Raw genomic sequence first — 20,148 nt, 5'->3', positions numbered from 1 at the left:
ACAAAGGGAGAATGGCATTCATACAGGTTACTATTGACCATGGAGTATTTTTTATATTTCAAATTTTGTCACCACCCATCTCCCCCAAAAGACTGTGGAGTATGCTCATATGCCCCAGCAGTGTAACACCATGTTTCTCTTTGTGAAGCTAGTGATGCACCTGCACTACACAGATTAAACCTATATCTAAACAGCATCCCTTGCATGACACAGAAAAACCTTTCTGGTGACTCTGTTTTTCCACCAAGTGGAAAGCTCTATGAAATGAAATGGAGAAAAGCAGGTGATAGAACCCTGCTCAGCTGGACTCTTCCCTTCATGCCCACCCACACAAGGTCATTGCCACCAGCTGCCTTATGGGAAGGATGCTAAACATTTGGGTTTTTCCTCCTCAATGTAATTTACTGTATATTTATTTACTATTGTTTCATAGCGCATGTAAGCTGCTTTGGGATGATCATTCTTGGAAGTGAATGATGCCCATGGATAATTATAATACATGAGGATTTTTTTTTTCCCTAGGGAAAAGACATTTTGGTTTATTGTAGAGAAGAATATTTTGTTGTGTGGCTTTCTGGCTACAGTCTGAAATGATGGTACCCTGCAGAATTTGATTGGCTCCATATGAACGAGCCATAGTACATAAATTCCAGCAGCCATGCTACAGTTATGATCTTGGAGGCTGCCAATGAACCCACTTTTCAGATATGCTTGTATCATCATAAAGGAAGAATGTTGACAACTACCCCCTGGTGCTTCTTGAATGTTAATGCAATATGGGCAAGGAAGAGATCTCTGTTAAAAACTGTATAGTGAAAGAGCTCACATCTTCTAATTACTTTTTAATTTTAATTGGAATATAATGTGGGCTTTTTCATTAATCAGATTAATTATACTGAAATTCTTTTTTTACAATTACTCAATCCTGAAGTTGGAAAACCTTGCCAGATATAAAATAAATTCCAAGTCTGCAGCATCCTCAAAGAGCTATCATACTCTCAGCAAAGGATGACTTTCAGCTACAGAGCTAGCTATTCACACTTGGCTTTTATCCATCAGCTGGAATATTCACAAGTATCAGAAGTAAATCATCTTAAGGGCATAAGCCAAATGTCCACACAGTTGTATCTAGTCTTGTCTATTTCTATTGGGGCTCTTTGCTGAAAGATATCCAATTCCACAAAATGTAATTAAAAAGTAGATTTTATTACAATAGTCCAATCCATGTGCAAATAATGATTCTGGAGTTAGATTATCATAAGTTAAATTATATCCACACACAATAAAAAAATAGAGACTACATAATATACAATAAAATTAGTTACTACAGGAACTCCTTTCACGCAGAACCAGCTCAATCAGACACCCTTTTAGTCCTTAGCAAGTCACATGAAACCAATGCTGGGAAAGAGAGAAGGCAAATGTGTGCCAAGTCCCCAGGCCCATGTTCACCAGCAGAAAGAAAGTAATTTCCCCTCCTATCATTTTTTACAGCCATGTTTTCCCCATCAGTAGACAACAGTTGCTCATCTGTTATTTTATGTCAAGAATGAAGTCAGTGTTGATTCCCCATGGATAATACATGGATATTTCAATTAATTGCATAGGAATCCAGAACCTTTTAAGCAGATTAAGAATAAATGGTCCAGCATGGAACTAGAGAGATTTCCTTTAATTCAGGGTGACCAATATCAAAGCCAGCAGAAAACCTCACACTCACACTCACAGAAAACCTCACACTCACACTCATACATATTGGACAAGGCTGTTTTTAGAAGGCAGAAATATTTCCAAGTTTTTTGTTTTGTTTTGTTTTTCCATTTCTGGCTTTCAGCTCAAGAGCCCTTTATGTTACAAGAGTTTTCTTATCATATCACTTTTCACAATTTCATTTATGTACATGCTCCAGATTCCATCTTGGTAGAGTCAATTGGTTAATTATACATTCATGCTTCAGGCCCAAGAAATGTTTGATTGCTGTAGACACAGGTTAAGAAAGTGTTGCTATGTACATTATATGCTTGCTTTGTGGCAAGGTAATCCTTTCCTTCTCCTATCCCGGTCACTTCTCATCCAGCTGGCAATAAAGGTACATGGCCACTGTCATTGCTGCAATCTGAGAAAGGGGGAAATAAGACCAAAAATGAGTTTCTACTCCCTCCATTCCAGCACAGAATTAAAGTAGGAGAAGACAACTAAGAGTTCCCATTATCTTCTTGAAGAAGTAGATATACTTTAAATAACATCTGGCTCCATCATAAAAGAGAAAATAATTCACCAAAACACCAGACTGCAATATACATGAAGGAGTCTCCCTAGCTATTAACTGCTTTCTACCCTACACAGGATTTGGTTGTTTTGGGTTTAATTGATTTACAAAGCAGCCAACTATGGCTTAACTGTATGTTTGAACTATGTCATCCCAGTTTAGGATGTTAAAAAGACATTGTGATTTGGCATTATGCATGAATGCAATTACTGAAGGATCAACTCCACCATAGGAATGAGGAACACCTCCCAAATTCTTGGATTATTTTCCCAGGTCAGAAATAGGCATACCTATGCTTAAGGTGCCCTCCCCTGCAGGGGCAAAGAGCAGAGAGATTGGCTTCTCTTCAGTAGCATGTTTGTATTTACCCTACAACAAGATGCCTACTTGATAATGTTTAACAGTGTGAAATCTAAATAATAATCACATATTTATTTAGAATCATAGATTTCACATAATTCTTCTTCACTATTACCTGTTAATAACATATGGCAGAGTAGGACACATGGTATTCTTTGGACTACAATTCCCATAGGTCCTATCACTGATCAGCGTTAGGGTGAAATCCAGTCCTTAATGGCTAGAAAGCAGAAGTTACCTACAGAATTTCCCACATGTGAAAAGGTGAAAGGTCTCCTGTGCAAGCACCGAGTCACGTCTGACCCTTTGGAGGGAAGTCACTTTCACAACGTTTTCTTGGCAGACTATAGCGGGGTGGTTTGCCATTGCCTTCCCCAGTCGTCACCTTCCCCAGCAAGCCAGGTGCTCATTTTACTGACCTTGGAAGGATGGAAGGCTGAGTTGACCTGAGCCGGCTACCTGAGAGAGAATCCAGCTTCCGCTGGGATTGAACTCAGGTCGTGGGGAGAGTTTTCGGTTGCAATACTGCCACCTACCACTCTGCACCACACAAGGCTCTTATATTTCCCACATAGCAAGAATCAAACTAGAATATTTAAAGAGAACTACTACTAGTGGTTCTTTCAGACCCAAAAGTCTATCATCTTTATTGGGTGGAACACTTTGAGGGCTGAAAGAGCCATTGAATACAAAACTAGGAACCAGTCCTGTATCTGCTGTATACAGGGCATCAGCAGAGAAGGCACATGTGCTTGAATCCTTGACTCTTTTTACATGTCATGGTCATGGTTGCCATCTTGACATTTCTGACCCCACCTGTGTACACCCCTGGGTGCACACCATCACTGCGTGCATATCATGAGAAGGCTTAAGGCAAGAAAAGGCTATCTCTTTAAGCACACCAGTGAAATCCCAGGTGGGTTCTCACAAAACTCAATCAACATACCTCTAGCACACAGATTCCAGCCGCTACTCCACCCACTACACCAGCATTCTTACGAATTTCATGCAGTAACTGAGAGAAGCAGCCCTGGAATTAAAAGAAACAAACAAACTCAGTTAAATGCAGTTCATGATTTAAAAAGAAGCTTTAGTTATCCCCAGAAATTCCCAACACCATATGCTTGGGAAGAGTCCAAAGGTGCCATTAAATTTGGCTGGTATTCATCAACAGTTCTTTGTAAAATGCCTCCTCGCTACTGAGATACAGTAGGTTCAACTTAAGGTACATCTATTGCCCGAAGAGTGAAATCCTGAACTTATTTTAGATCCAAATTCTAACTTTTTGAAACTGCCAAGTATAAAATCTGGGTGCTAGATCAGTCAAGGTCACTCCATTCACAGCCCTTGCCCACTTTCCTCCAGAATAGGTATTTTTTTCATACCTTCACTGCCGTGGTTTCAGCTTCAGATGCCTTGCAAGGAATGGAAGAGTTGCAGCATTGTGCTGGATACGTATTATTTTCCTTGAGGTAATAGTAGGAATTACTAAAGTCTGTGTAATTTGATAGACCACAGCACTGCAACTAAGCAGAAAAACATATTAAGATTAGAGGTGACATTTATTCTATTTAAACATATAATCCTCAATAAAAACTGATTACATACTAAGCATATCACTGTCCCACCGTAACTACCTTTTCTTTGATATAGGGCAAAAGGACTTTTTAACCAATAATTCCATGTTAATGCTTGTCTACTTAGAAACAAACCTTAGAAGCATTTAGATGACCCTCAATAAACTATTATACAACTATTAAGCTACTGAGATGAAGACAGTCTTCCAGCTTTGGGACAACAATGACAGGCAGCTGTAAAAAAGCAATATCACCTCTGCTTAGGCATAAGGGATGTTTCTACATTTTTCTCATAAAATTCCTTGAACAGAATATGGAGATTGGAATACCCCACGTTTGACTTCATCTCCAATAAAGAGGGCACAAATGGTCCACAATTTACTTTATGATCTGAACCACAATACTGGTAAGGAGCTACAGGCCCTTTCACAGTATACATCTGTTTTGTTGAAAGCACTCAAAATCCAGATGGAGTATCTTCTGCTTTTAAATCACTTAGGATTTCACATCAGTTCTGCCATTTCCCTCTCCATCCCACCTCAATAAATGTGGGATAGATATAGAACAGCAACATACTGTAAGTTGTGGTTCAGATACTCTGCTAAACTACAATGCATATTTTAAAATTCTGGCTTAGCATGTTGCATTAACCTAGCCATTGTGAACTATAAACCATGGCTTATGGATTACTAGTGTCTTGTGTAAAGTATTCAGTTGTGGTTTGTTCAACAAGCCACCACCACACAGCATATGCATATCCATGGGAGACAAAATGATAGCAAACTATTAGCTTACAACTTTTAGTAATATTAACAGTTGAAAAACCTGGGGAAAGCAGTCACCCTCCCCCAAATCCCACAATTCTCAAAGGTAATGTTGTATGGGAAAGAGTAATCACTTTTCTGCTTAAAAGAAAAAATAATAATTCAATATATTTAGTTGCTATGATTACCCATTCATTCAAAATGTGGTTACAATGATTCTTTGCCATAACAATAGATTAAGCTATTATAGATGGTAATAAATTCAGCTATTATATTAGGTTAATATTCCCAGCTTGCTTGAAGGCCAAAATTCTTCCTTTTGCTTTTCATGGAAAGCTATAAACCTTGGTAGGCTTCCATAGATCTCCAGATGAAGCACTTCTACTTGGCATTTAAGCTGTCAAGAGTAGACTTTCAAAACAACCTAGATTATCCCCCAAGCTCTTCTGCAATCTCTCCCTTGCCTTCTTAGATTTCAGTAAGATATATCCCAACTTACTACATCTTGTACCATCTATCTTGATGGACCCTTCTAATCTCTAAACCTCAATCCTTGACTGCTAGCTTTGTCCACTTAACATCTTCCAGTTACATTGGAGCTACAGTTACTAGAATTCACGCCCAGTGTTGGCTAAGATGGCTTGAAATGCTGAGAACTGCAGCCTTGATTAATCCAGAGGGCACTGGTATAAAGATGCTTTCTGAGAAAATGAAAGGACTATTTCTCCCTCAGAATTGATTCTCCAGCTTCAGTATCATGGGCTAAATGTCTTATGCTATTTGTTCTTTCTATTTCCTCAGTTCGTGCAGCTTTTCATCATTTGCAAGTCAAACACACTGCAGTATAAAAAAAAATGTGTGCAAGCAGAGGAATGCTATTATCTCTTACACATTGCTTAGGAATACAACTCAAAATGCCCTTAAATTTCTTATTGGAATCCAACAGAATACCAACTGATAATTCCTAACTGTTTTGTGAACCAACTTACTTCGGTCATTGTAGTATTCCATACTTCAGTAACTGGTTTAGATTTCCCATACTCATCTCTTAATAATTGTGTCACTGTTCCTTGCAATATAGTCTCTGCCTGAAAAGAAGAAAGGAATTATACAAAACACATGAGAACATACTGTATAACTAAGCTTTCCTTATAACTAAAGATGCAAGGCCATTCTGTTGTCTCAGCATCTTTGGAATTATTAAGATTCTACTTCCCCTTACTTCACCTTCTGTATGTCCTGTGCGAATAGACAGCCTTTGGGGGCTGCTAGACGTATTTGGAATTAGGGAAAAATATTATTGGTACTGTCACAAAATGTCTTCCATGATGAGTATTTGTTTGATGAGATACTGTAGCTCCCCACAATCCCCTTGAGGCATTCTAGCATCCTTGCCTATCTTGTGCACCAGTGGACACAAAATATGCAGTCCCCACTGAGTTCAACAATTTTTCCTCCTCAGCATCCCCATATACCTTTGCACACAGCCTGGATCAGGAACCAGACTGAGAGAAGATGACTAAAAGAAAGTGAGATGTCCCTCTTTCCTCATCATATGGACATCAAAGCAGGCCACTTTCCATTTTATTCCTGAGCAAACATGTCAGGGCAATTATGACTCCTTGGGTCTTGGGCACAGAGCAAAAGTATGGCATCAGAAAAACTAAGATGTAAAGCTTTGAAAAACAAAATTAACAGCACTCTTACTACTGTTCTGCACATTTCTCCTTAACAAGGGTAGACCATTCTTACACAAAAGCTAAGAAGTAAAGTCGCTTAACGTAATTGGTAGTCTAACATTTAGGGTACAGTAATTGGTACATTCGTATCTATTTGAGATCCTGAAATCACTCCCCCAAAACTAATTTATCTCTTCCATTCCATGATACTTACAAGTGATGTGTACACCAAAGCTACTACTGCAGCAGTAACTTCAATTATGAAGATGATCAGGATAATGGTAAAGAACTAAAAAGAGAGACAGTACAATAATAAGTTTGTTTAATCTACAAAGTATTAATACAAAAATGAGGCATTGGATACCCTTGGCCAAGTGTGTTTTACAGCCAACTTTCCATCTTTGGAAGGGTAGCTGCTTATAAGAAGCTTTCTCTATTTGAAAGACTGCTAAGAGCAGATTTTAATGGGAATTAGCCTGGGGTTTCTCATATGAAACTCAAGTTCCCTCTTTGTATCCCTCCTTCTGCTTTCACTGCATCTTCCTGCTTGGATTCCTAGATTTTTCAGAACTTGTTTTTCAGCCTAAGCTAAAGCAATCCATGTTATAGCTTAGTATGCTCCTTGCACCAGACCTTATTTCCTTGTTAAGTTATCTAACAAGGAAATAAAAATCAGCATTTACCAGGGATAGCTGGAATTTGAACTTATTTTTTTATTAAATAGCAATTTGGTTTTATGATACCAGACAGGGAAGAAAATATAATCACAAATAAGGAACACTGTATTCTACAAATATTGACTTGCTATTTACATAAAAACTAAAGACTCAGGAAATGAACTTTCTAAATAAGAAATCTGTTACTATCCAAAAAAGAGACATGAGAAATTCTATCCCAATATATCTGGACTGATGACTTAGGATCAAAAAATGTGGCCTCGTTGAATAGCTTTCAACAATGCCTTCATTGTGCCAGGTTTCATTACGTACTTTACTATCAACAAACCCTTTTATTAAGCAATACAGCAAACAGTGAAAATGCTTTGCAGAATTTACCATGATCAGAAGGCACTTGCTCTCTTTCTGAGCTCCACAGCATCCTAGGAAACCCAGCAGGAACAGAACAGCTCCAAGGGCAATGAGGAGGTAGCCAACATTCACAAATTGGAAGACACTGGTGGATACAGGACCAAATATCTGGAGGAAGGATTTACTGTCAACACTGACCCAGATCCCAATGCCCAGTAGTGTTGATCCTCCAAGCTAGACAAAAAAAATAAGAAATGTATTTTCAAGCATAGATAGTGGGGATATATATACACATCCATAAATCCAGAATTATTATCCCTCAGCTGTGCACTTGTATCACATGTGATCCACCATACTGAAAAGACTTCACATGACCTTATCCTATGGCCTTCAGACAAATACTTAGAGGCTTCAGTTCCCCACTTTCAGCAAATCTGCAGTCAAACAAGTTTATCAAGTTCCTGCTAGTCATTGCCTCTAACTGGCGGAGGGAATCGAGCAAGAATAATTATTATTCACCAGAAACAACTTCTTTTAATTAGGAATTTCTCATATCATGGCAAGCCAGTCATCATCAAAATATCACCTTAGTACTAAGACTACAAATATGCTACTTTTTTTTAATCTGTTCAATTGTGTCTGATTCTCACAGACTGCCTAGACAAGTCCCTGCAGTTTTCTTGGCAAGGTTTTTCAGAGGTGGTTTGCCGTTGCCTCCATCCTGAGGCCGAGAGAAAGTGACTGGCCCAAGGTCACCCAGCTGGCTTTGGGCTCAAGGCAGGACTAGAACTCACGGTCTTCCTGTTTCTAGCCTGCTGCCTTAACCACTACACCGAACTGGCTCTCACACAATCAATAAATATTTTTAGGAATTGATCTTATACTCTAGTTCCCTACATACACAGCTGAACTTGAATTGTGTCTAAATATAATCACTGCCCCACAGCTTGACAACTTCATTCCAGACTATATTTTGACCTAATCCTTATCAGAACTACATTTATCCCTTAAAATGTTTTGCAATATTTCTTGGCCACCTTTTATGACTATGTGCTTGCTAAAGCATCACATTTATATCCTATAATATAAAAAGTAAATTAATTTTTAAAAGATTTTAAAAACTCAAAAGGTAAAATTAATTAAATTAGAAAGTAAACTTAATATTTAAGCTAGGTTTATGACTGCATACTTTACAATCATTATTTATTTCCATTTCCTACAAACTGGAGATATTTTTTGATAGAATCACAAATAAGGAAGTAACTAAGACTCAAACACATATGCTTTAACATAGTTATCATATTTAATGCAATTTCAGAATTAAGTATTATCAATCCTGTATGATTACTTTAATTTCATTACTATTTAAAGAAGCTGTATAGATTTAACCACTGTACAGAAGATGGAGTTTCAGCAGGTATAGTGCCAAATCTTAGTCTTCTGCATTATCCTAAAATATATAGAAGCCCCATCTTCCTCTGACCCTGATCACTCTATTTCTCTTTCCCCCCAGATAATTTGATAGTCCTTCAGTATTCAACAAGCTACTGTACTAACACAGGAAGAATCCCTGAAAATTTCCCACCCCTCTCTTTAAACAAAGACGTGTTATCAGAAGCTATCAAGCATTTCAATCCCGTCAATGTTCCTTTTTAAGTGAACAATGCATGTGACATAATTCAGAAACATTCCTAAAGAGGTCAGAGCAATTGTCCTTGAACAGAGGTGCCAGTTTTGTTTGCTTTCATGTAAAAGGGCACAGCAGGCATTACCACATCCCATACCTAAGTAATGGTGCCAGGCTGAATACCTGGGGTCTCTGGGATGGGAGAAGAGGTCACTTCCTTCCCAGAGAAGCCACTGTCACTATTCCCAGATTTGGAGATCAGATTCAGAGAACCCAAGTTACCAAAACAAGGTATGTTTCCGTCAGATTCATCTGGCTTCTCAGAGTTATTATTTAATAAAACCAGCATGACTTAATACACCAACTGCTGAGAGGGTTGTGCACGCAGCTTCTGAGGAAGAAGTGAGTGCTGCCCTATAAAAATAATTCAGAAATCCAGGATTTTAGGACAGTTGATCAGGCAATATTATAACAAAGGGCAAAGGAAGAAGTGTTCACTATTGTTCTAAATTAGCATTTTTAAGTGTCATTTTTGTTTCCTAAGACTTTACACGTCCATCTTTATAACAGCCATACTGCAAGGAACTGACCTTTGTTAGAAAGTATGTAAATAATGCCAGTGACCCTAATTTTTCTGGGGAGAATTAGACTAGTGTTTGGCAACCCTGCATTGTAGATTAATGCTATTTCATTTTTTTGCAGACTGCTTTTTGTTTAATGAATATACATGGTGTGTGTGTAAAGATGATTGTAGTAGCATATTTTTTCAGGAATCTCTATTGGGGGACTTCATGACAGTTTGGGAGGGGATGAAACAAAGGAGTGAAGCTACTCCCTTTTTCTGATATTTTTTTCCTTCTCACTTTTCAGTATCTTTTCTTCTCATTCTTTCTGTTCCTGACTCCCTCCTCTCCTGCTTCCAAAGAAAAGGCAGATTGCTAAAAGGCAGACGTCTAATTTAACTGTTTTCAGAGAACATATAACATTAGAACTAAGGTGCAGGGCCACAGATTGCCCACTTTCAAGATAGACAAGGAAAACAGACACAGGGAGAGGGAACTGCACTTCGGGGGGGGGGGGAGGCGGAAAATGAGTGCCACATTTTGAACAATGTCACCGAATAAGAGATTAAGCAATAAAGCATGAACAGACATCTACTGAAAATGCAAATGTGTTGCAGCTGCATATGCGAAACATGCAAATGACAGTTGCTTACATACTGCACAGTTCCAAAGGGGTGCTTTGATTCAACAAAGGTTCAGTCAAGCCAACCTGTCATAGTAAGTTGAAGGGGAGACCCAAGTCAGAGCAGCAAATCAGATCAGGGGGTTGTGAAATGCTTCATAGCCTTTCTAGCACTTTCTAGTGATTCAGAGGCTCTTTGGCTGCTTCTGGGATCATTAAAGACATAGGAAATGATGCAATCTCAGTTGAAGAATACTAAAAGGACATTATATCATGCAATGGCTCTCTGACATTGGCACGAGTTGACACCTGATTAATCTTTATCCCTATCGCAGTTCTTCTGGGAAGACAAGGCGAACGTTGCTTTGTGCCTCTGTTTGCTTTCTCAGATTCTGTACTGTGTCCAGCCACAAGCCTTAACTTGTTCTCTTGTACACATCTTTGCAGCTCCTGCCAACACAACTGGGAGTGAAAGCCAGTTCTCTGAATGAGGGTTCAAGGCAGACCAGTCTGTGAGGGTTTGATCCAAGAATGCCTACTTCTGAATTATCTGTCTCTGGAACAGTTTTAAGTCTCTCAGAAATGGGTGAACGGGAGACAAACTCACACAGGTACAGACATTTACTGGTTTTTAGAACAGGGCATGTCAGCTTCTTTCTTTGTAGCCTGCCTGTCTCAGGACATTGTACTATCTCATTGTGCCAGTTCATATTGGTGAGCTAATTAACCTTGAGAACTGCCAGCAAGCCACAACCTTAACACAACAGGGTCCTGAATAAAACCAAGGACAGAATCCAGAATTCCCAAGTGTTCAGGTATAGAACCATGAGAATAACTGTGAACCAAAGTTTCACAGCTGGGAGTACACAGTATACAAATGAACAGAATAAATAATAACGAATGTACATCCATCAGACCACTTAGGGTCTAGTTTGATATACAGATGTTCGTATAATTTTCAAAAATTATTATACTCTTTAAAAGGAGAAGCCTCCCCTTAAGGATTACATTTGTGGGTTATCTACTTATTTTCAGGCACATGCTGTACATTGCTCTTGTGGTTGAATAGCATAATGAATTACACCTCAAGGGTCGCTCTATTCCAAGCAGTTATAAAATCCAACAGGCATAATGCCCTCCCTATCTTGCACTGACTCTGCATCAAAGCTCCTTTATAAATATTCTCCATAAGAGAAAGCATTTTCATGCCAAAAATCAGCAAATTAATCCAGAATATAGAAAATGCATTTGTCTGAGGCTTTGAGCACATAGATAAATTTATTACATTTATATCCTGGGTTTCCTGTATGTGGTCAAGACAGCATACATCGTATTCCTACAGCAAAGACATAATAGTTTCACGCACTGCAAAGCTGTAATATGATTTGATTTAACCCAATGTGTTTTCCACAGCTACTATGGTTTGTAAATAATGCATTATATACTCAGAGTTATGTAAAAACCAGGCAATAATGGTTTAATTAACAAACTATGGCTAAACAAAGCCATGGCTTATTGTAATGTGTAAAGTGATGCCCCAAAGTCTCCTTGCGGAAGGGAAATTGAACCAAGGTCTCCCAAGTCAGAGTCCAATAGTCTAACCACTACTCCATAGAAACATACATGTATAGACTGGATGTATATATCACATTAAATCATGGCTTGTTTTAACCACAGTTTGTTAAGCCATAGTGACCTGGTTCACACATAACCCTACGCCCTAAACTACAATTTACAAGCAACATATTTTATCTTTATTTTTTGTTTCATTGATTTCATTGTAATTCGTTCGATTGTTGTGAGATGCTCAAAGCTGTTGAAAGTCAGGCAGGATACAGGTTTAATACATTATTACTATTATTGCACTACGCCTTAATGCGACTGCACTATGCCAAAACCATGCCAGTTTGTGAAGCCAGTCACAGGCTACCACATATGATCATAATAAAATTGATGTCAAGTGGACAGGTATCAGGCAGGGATAGCCAGGATGAGATGTCATTCTACATGCAGTCCTCAAGAGGTTTTCTACACATTAATTTATATTGTTCCCCATATTGTTGGTGTGTGTGCAGAAGCCAAGTAGTGGAATAGTGGCTAAGGAGACCCCCAGTTCTTCAACCATGTCAGGTGACTTCAGGCCATCTTTCTCTGAGCCCAACCTAACTACAGAGTCATCATTCTTGGGAAAAATAGCTCTTGCTCTATAATATTAGTTATAATACCAAATAAAAATATTATGTAAACTTTTTTATCATCTGTATTTTGATTTCCATAGCCAAATCAGTTTCCCAGTAAGTGGCTGGGAGGAGGGGGAGAAAAGGAGAAAGGAGGGGACACCCAAACATCAGCCCACAACTGCATTCCTCCTTTTCTACACAACATACACAAGCACTACTTGCTTGCTGTATGTAACCCTTTTTTGGAACGTAGGAGGGGGCTTAACACCTATCTTTTTACCCAGGCCTTTTAGAGTTTCATGCCACTGTTTTTAAATGCTCATATGCATGGTATTTGTTTATTTTGCAAGCATTTCAGAGCCATTTGCAAATAGGCAGCATATACTGTACCTCTGTAGAATTAAGCAAACTAAATCAACCTGCAGTCCCAGGGGCCAGCCATGCTCCCTAACTCTTTTCACCCCCAGAAAACTTTTTTTACTACTACTGAAAATCAGTGGTACTATTTAAGGCTCAATATTTCACCATTTGAGGCAAGAACAGTGTAATGTAGGTCCTAAAAATAGCTTAATGATGTTTCTAACTGACCTCCCTTCAAAACCCTGTAAAAGGCCAAGAACAACTTTGAACATTTCATCCATACACGTGATACAGCTCCTGTCCTCCCAAAGAAGGTCAGTTGTGACTCCTGGCCTCTAAAAGGTAGCACGCTCCTGTTGTGCTTCCTAACATTCTTCGTGATCTCATTGCCCTCTACTGTATATATCTGGGCCACCTCACAGAGTTTACCTCAAATACAGCCACAGGATGTTTAGCAAGAGCTGTATTAGCAACTGCTCTCTTCCCCTCCAAGCTTTGAAGCTAGGTGTAGGCTAAAGGAATCAGTTCAAGCTGACATTCAAGACTTCTTTGTGGGCATCAGCAAGGCATGGAGAAAGATGGTTGTGCTGCTTGTTGAAATAATATTCACAAAGCCACTGTGAAATCAGAGCCACACCCACAGAAACTATAAAACCGTCTCAGCTTGTCCAGAGAAACATGAATAGATTTTAATGACTACCTTTGTCTTTGGCCATAATGGTACTCAAGCTATCCATCACCAGTCTGAGGGCTTGGCCTTTCTTTGCAGGAAAGCACACTTCCTCAGAAGAATTAGTTCAGCCAACAAAACCTCACAGCACTTCTAATTGTTCTACAGGGATGGCAGCTCCAGAAAACAGCTAGAGTCACTGAAAAAGTTCCCTGCAAGCCAACCCTACTATTAAATGACTGTTCCATGTTATTTGGAATTAGTTTAATCTGTGAGCCAACATAACTGCAACCAGTATATGCGGGCAAACTTTAGTTTCACTGAATATACTATGCAAGTCACTAAAAGCCATAACATACCAGTATAAAGAGGCCAGCAGATCACCTAATATAGCTTCTAGGACTATTTACCATGAAATTATGGTTCAAGAAGACAAATCAATAGTAGCACCATGGCTTATGGAGAGAACATTTGGACACTGACCCTGCCAGGTGTGTTCTTTCCCAAGGACTGTCACCAACCTGTCCCCCAGCAAACTGCTATTTGCTAAGCAGGGATTATTTATTTATTATATATTTATTATTCACATTTCTATCACCGCCCATCTCCCCCTAAAAGGGGGACTCTGGGCGGTTTACAATAAAATTCACCTTAAAACCTAACATCATAAAATCACCAATAATAAAATAATAAATATATAAATATAAAATCCAAGTGGGAGATTTCCATTCCTTCGGGAGAACTCTACATCACCGGCCACCCCCAGGAAGAGCTATTGCCCTTCCCATCCCAGGCGAGGCGGCAAAACCAGGTCTTCAAGCCCCTCCGGAAGGTCGGGAGCGAAGGGGCCTGCCTCACCTCGGGGGGTAGAAAGTTCCACAGGGTGGGCACCACTGCAGAGAAGGCCCGACTCCTGGACCCTGCCAGATGAAATTCTCTTACAGACGGGGTCCGCAACATGCCCTCTCTGCATGATCGGGTGGGACGGGTCGATGTTATAGGGATGAGACAGTCCCTCAGGTAGCCCAGCCCCATGCCATGTAGGGCTTTAAAGGTGATAGCCAACACCTTGAATTGGACCTGGAAGCAAACTGGAACCCAGTGCAGCTCACGCAGTAGAGGTGTTACATGTGCTGATCTTGGAGCACTCATCACTGTTTGTGCAGCCGCATTTTGGACCAACTGAAGCTTCTGGATACTCTTCAAGGGTAGCCCCATGTACAGCACATTGCAGTAGTCTATATGGGAGATGACCAGGGCATGAGTGACTGTCCGGAGGGCATCTCGATCCAGGAAAGGGCATAACTGGCGCACAACCTGAAGTTGTGCAAAGGCCCTCCTAGCCACGACTGCCACCTGCTCTTTGAGCAGAAGTTGTGAGTCTAGGAGGACCCCCAAGTTACGCATGGGTTCTGAATGGGCCAGTGCAACCCCATCCAGAACTAAAGATGACAACTTCCCGGATACCGAGGAGCCATCAATCCACAGCCACTCTGTCTTACCAGGGTTCAATTGAAGCCTGTTGCTCCCCATCCAGGCCCCCACAGCCCCCAGGCACTGAGAAAGGGCACTGACCGCATCACTTACTTCACCCGGGATGGAGATATATATCTGAGTATCATCAGCATACTGATGGTACCTCATCCCGTGGTGACGGATGATCTCACCCAGCGGTTTCATATAGATGTTAAATAGGAGAGAGGAGAGAACCGAACCCTGCGGCACCCCGCAAAGCAGGGGTTGAGGGTCGGATCTCTCATCTCCTATCACCAATTATATTGTAGCTGTGACCGTCTCCTACCACCTCCTATCTTATTGTACCCAATGATTATTCACATGCTGTATTTTTAGTTAGCACACCTTTCCATCAAAAACATAAATTTGCAGTTAAATCCTTCATAGCTGAATGGTAGAATTGTGTTGGCAAAGGCTACTACAGCATGTGATCACTAGAGATAAGTTGTAAGATAAGGACACACCTCACTGTAAACATGCTAATAATGTAAACGAATGATACCTGGCTGATATGCTGTTATAGAGAAGACTAAACTTGATGTCCTTTATTTGAGTTTACTCAGACTTGTTTTGAGTTAGGGTTTCTGCATAACCTATATTTTAATGTCTATTAAACGTACAGACCCAGGGCTAAAAGGGGGTGAAAACATTCCCCCACCCACTCATTTTTTCAGAAGAATGCAAAGCACCTCGTTGCTTATTTACAGAAAAATTAGGTAAGTACTCACAAATATGCCCAGGTTAAACAAAATCATCATGACCTTCAGGAATGTAAAGCAGCTCATTTTGATAGCTGTGAAAAACAAATGAAGATAACAAGCAGCAAGTCAATAATCTTTTAGAGAGCTAAGCCCAATCCATATTCAAGAATTTGGACACAAATTTCAACTTATGGTCTGGTCATTTACAAAGTCTCAAGGTGAAGTTCAAAGGAGTTTCTTTGAGCGTGAAAGCCTGTTCTGAATTATATTCTTATATGCAGATTGTTGGGCAATATTCTGGTAAGACAGTTATGTATTGATCTAAAAGCAGGGACAAGTGTTGGCCTAAAAGCCCAATGTCCCATTAACTGACATCACTTCCAACTGGAACCACATTGACCAAAATTACAGAAGCTGAACTCCAACATATTTGGTGAGTGCTGGTCAAGATTAAAATCTTTTTAGAATCTCTTCAGACCAATATCCTTTTAGAGGGAAGTGTTATATTCTATAGAGCACTAGAAGGACATGAGAAATTAAAAGGAAACAAGGAAAACCCAAGAGACTTTATATACTAGTCTTCATCCGTCCACCAGGATGGCTTCCATGGTAGAAGCCAGTTGGTGCCATTGTTCCAGGGCAGCACCGGCAGTATCAGAATTGAAAAGAGCTATGTTAAAATTTGGAATGATGTGAAAAAGGATCTGCTAAGATGGGAAAAATTACAGTTGTCTCCTTTGGGGAGAATATCTGTGATTAAGATGAATGTTTTGCCTAGGATGCTGTTTCTTTTTCAGACTCTACCAATTTTGATGACAGATTTACCATTTAAACAATGGCAGAGAGAGACTTTGAAGTTGATCCGGCAAGGCAAGAAACCAAGAATTAAACATAAATTGTTACAAGGTGCCAAAGAATGAGGAGGTTTGGGTTTGCCTGATTTAAAATTGTATTTTGATGCCTGTTGTTTGCTTTGGGTGAAGGAATAGATAACTTTGAAGAACAGGAATCTATTACAGCTTGAAGGGCATGAACTGAGATTTGGGTGGCACACCTATTTGTGGTATGATAAAGTTAAAGTTAATAAGGATTTTAAAAATAACTTTATTAGGAGTACCATACTGAGAGTTTGGAACAAATATAAAGCAAGGTCGTCTTCTAATGTAACATTGTGGCTGTTACCTCATGAAGCATTTGTTAGAAGCGAACATGTGGGAGGAACAAGTTGGTTAACTTATAAAGATTTGTTAAACTTTGAAGAGGGTGAACTAAAGTTTAAAACAAGGGAAATGTTAGAGTTGGAAGGTTTCACATGTCATCGGTTTACATATGTGCAATTGTTAGAACATTTTAAAGCAGATAAAAAGTATTTTAAATTTGTTAATGAAACAACTCAGTTTGAAATGGAACTCGGTATAACTGATGAACATGTTAATTTCTAGTCTTCTGATCATTCTTGTTGACCTTCCTTGAACATGTTCCAGTTTGTTTGATACAGTACTCAAGATAGAATCTGGTCAATACAGAAATAAAGCAGAACTATTACTTCCTATGATCTGGAAACTATAAAGCCTAAAACAACATGTGACTTTCTAGACCAGCAGCAACATCACATTGATTTGCATTCAGTTTGTGATCAACCACCTTGTCAAGATTTTTTTCACAAGTTAAATTGCTGTATCAGACATCTCCCATTGCATTAACGGAAGTGACAAAGCGGGCTGGAGGCATAAGCCCGAAAGAGATCTGCTCCCCCACTCCTCCTCATATTCAGTACCCTTGCTGTTACTACAAAAGCAGAAGATATTCCAGAACAGATGTTTAAATGTTTAGAATTCAGTGATTTACTAATATTGCAACAACAAACGCTAAAGAGAGAAATTATATACAATATCAAGTAAACAGCATAGATAGGAGGCAGTTACATACAACAGACCAGTCCTTTTGTTTCGAAGAAACAAACAATAAATAATCCTCATTTCCTTCTACCAAGGACAAGTTAAAAACTGAGGTTAATTCTTATGCACACCAATCCTCTTTTTCAAACATTTTCAAAAGATTCTTCGTCATAGGTTCATAAATACACAAGGAACTTACCTTTAAGGGCACCAACTAACTCCAAAATCAACCTGAACAATTCTCACTATCTTTACACTTGACAAAGCAGTCAACCCTTAAGTAATGTGAAGCAGTTGTTTCAGCCTATAAGAAGTATCACCTTTTCAAGCCAATCAAATCTCTGTAAGAGCTAAGGCCACACCTTGGCATTTTATTTCTTTAAAAAAAACCCCATAGGACTACTAATCCATGTTCCTCTATTCTTTACTGCTCCCTTGTGGTTATAGGTGGATGTTTTTTTGACTTTACAGGTAGTGTCATGAGTAATGATGGCGAGCAGGAAGGGGCTCCCATCCAGGGTGGCAAACGCATGCGTAGTACTGAGGAATTAAGCAGCCATTCAAAGAGACACAGATCAGGCCCACCTTAGCTTTCGGGGTTTATATGTCTGGGTTTTTCCCATGCTTATTCAGTTTGTTAGGATTTTGTTTATGTAGCAGTAATAAACACTAGAGAACTACTCCTCGTCTCAGTGTGATACTCACTGTTAGGACAGGTAGTTTGAATTCTTTTGCCTATGTGTATAATATAAGACTGTGCATGAAGGAATGGGTGACTAAGTACTTTGAAATAGGCATGTCTGTGTACATGTAGAAGAAATTCAAATTGATGCTACAATGTTCCTTGGCTTCCAATAGTGGAGGCAATAGGAGAGACACAGGCAGCATTGCAGGATAGGCTGGTTTTCTGCGATCCAGCTGGCCACTTAGTGCTGATGTCCTATTTCCAGTCCCAACATTGCTGCATCCAATCCCCAAAACTGCAAGGGAATCAGTCCAATCGTAATGTATATATAAGTACCTTCCATGTGAAAACCAATTGTGCAATAAAGAAATGCTTTGCAAAAAAGTCCTTAAAAAGTTGGGGGGAGGTAAGCATGTGTTACTCTTGATTGGATGCATGGTGCAGCAGACATTTTGGTGGCTTCCTCTCTTTCTCCTGGGACTCAGGACTCAAATAGCCTGGGATTATCTTGGCAGCTAAGATCCCAAGGCAGCTTTGTGCGGATTGCATCATGGCTGCTGGCAATCAGAGGGAGAAAATTTGGACTGTCAAGGACTATTTTTTGGATGGTGTTTTGGAGCATGGGCTGGGTGAGGCTGGATCTGCCTACTGCCTTCAGGTGAGAAATGGAGATGGGAGGAGATTCTCCCTGCCAGGCCAGCTGGGTATGAGGTCCCCTCTGCAGTTTGAGAGAGAGTGGGGCGGCTTGGATCAGGGAGAAAGTGGAAGGGGCATTGGTAGTTGGATGATGCGAAATGGAAGTGCTGCCCAGGTTCAGGTGCTGAATGTTTTCACAGAAGTACCTGTAACCTGGTTGGGGCTTATCTGTCCCCATTTGTTGGTATTTCGTTGGATGGTTCCTTTGGCTGGGAGGATATGGGGGTGGGGAGTTGGATGGTGAGAAAGGGAGAGGCAGGGGAGAGTACTACAGTGGTAATGGGCATAGAGAAGTATGGCAGGAGACAAGGAATGGGCTACCCCCAGAGAAGGCAGTGTCACACCTTGGTGTCTAAGACCAGTACAGCATTCTAGCCTCCTGCACTCCATCCCAAGAGCTTGGTTTTCTCCTTGCTAGTTCTTTGATTAGGGTATTGTTTTCTGCTTGATTCTTTGTCTGGTGTTAATCCCTGCTTATCTGGGGGTAGGCTGCTGGAGAGGATGTGTTCTGGTCTTTTTGTTTCCTTCTTAGCTTTGTTTTTGTCTCTTTTGAATGGTGTGTAAATATGGTTTATCTCTATGTGTCTATTGATGGCTAATATGTCTGAGTGCCAAGCTTCCAGGAATTCCCTAGCATTTTTGGATTTAGCTTTGTCTAGGATGCTCACAGTTTCCCAGTTGAAATTATGGTGGAGTCTGTCCATGTGTTGTGAGATTAAGAAATTTTCATCATGTCTTCTGACTGCCAGTTGGTGTTCATGGATGCGCTCTGCTAGACTTCTGCCTTTCTGTCCTACCTAGTGGCTGCTATAGTCCTTATGTTATAGATGACTGTATGTTGTAGATGACTCCTTCATGGTTTACTTAAGATGTTTTGGAGGGCTTTAGTTGGTTTGTGTGCTACGGTGATGCCGTGTGGTTGTAACAGTCTGTTAGATAGGATTGGCCTATCTA

At 39.9% G+C, this 20,148-nt stretch overlaps 1 protein-coding gene across 1 annotated transcript; it reads right to left on the bottom strand.

The window, feature by feature from the left end:
• Positions 1-1,830: 1,830 nt before the first annotated feature.
• On the bottom strand, positions 1,831-18,146 carry TSPAN1 (tetraspanin 1). Its single transcript, XM_063297857.1, has 8 exons — positions 18,013-18,146; positions 15,943-16,007; positions 7,705-7,911; positions 6,864-6,938; positions 5,960-6,058; positions 4,015-4,155; positions 3,576-3,659; positions 1,831-2,116 (listed from the first exon to the last, which is right to left on the bottom strand). Exons 2-8 carry the CDS (start codon positions 15,997-15,999, stop codon positions 2,063-2,065), a joined length of 717 nt encoding a protein of 238 aa, XP_063153927.1. The 5' UTR covers positions 16,000-16,007; positions 18,013-18,146; the 3' UTR covers positions 1,831-2,062.
• Between the last annotated feature and the right edge of the window lie 2,002 nt (positions 18,147-20,148).

This window comes from Candoia aspera, chromosome 3 (assembly GCF_035149785.1).
Source record: "Candoia aspera isolate rCanAsp1 chromosome 3, rCanAsp1.hap2, whole genome shotgun sequence".
Taxonomy (NCBI): domain Eukaryota; kingdom Metazoa; phylum Chordata; class Lepidosauria; order Squamata; family Boidae; genus Candoia; species Candoia aspera.
The sequence above is the reverse complement of the archived record's forward strand: the minus strand, read 5'-3'. Positions and strand labels throughout refer to the sequence as shown.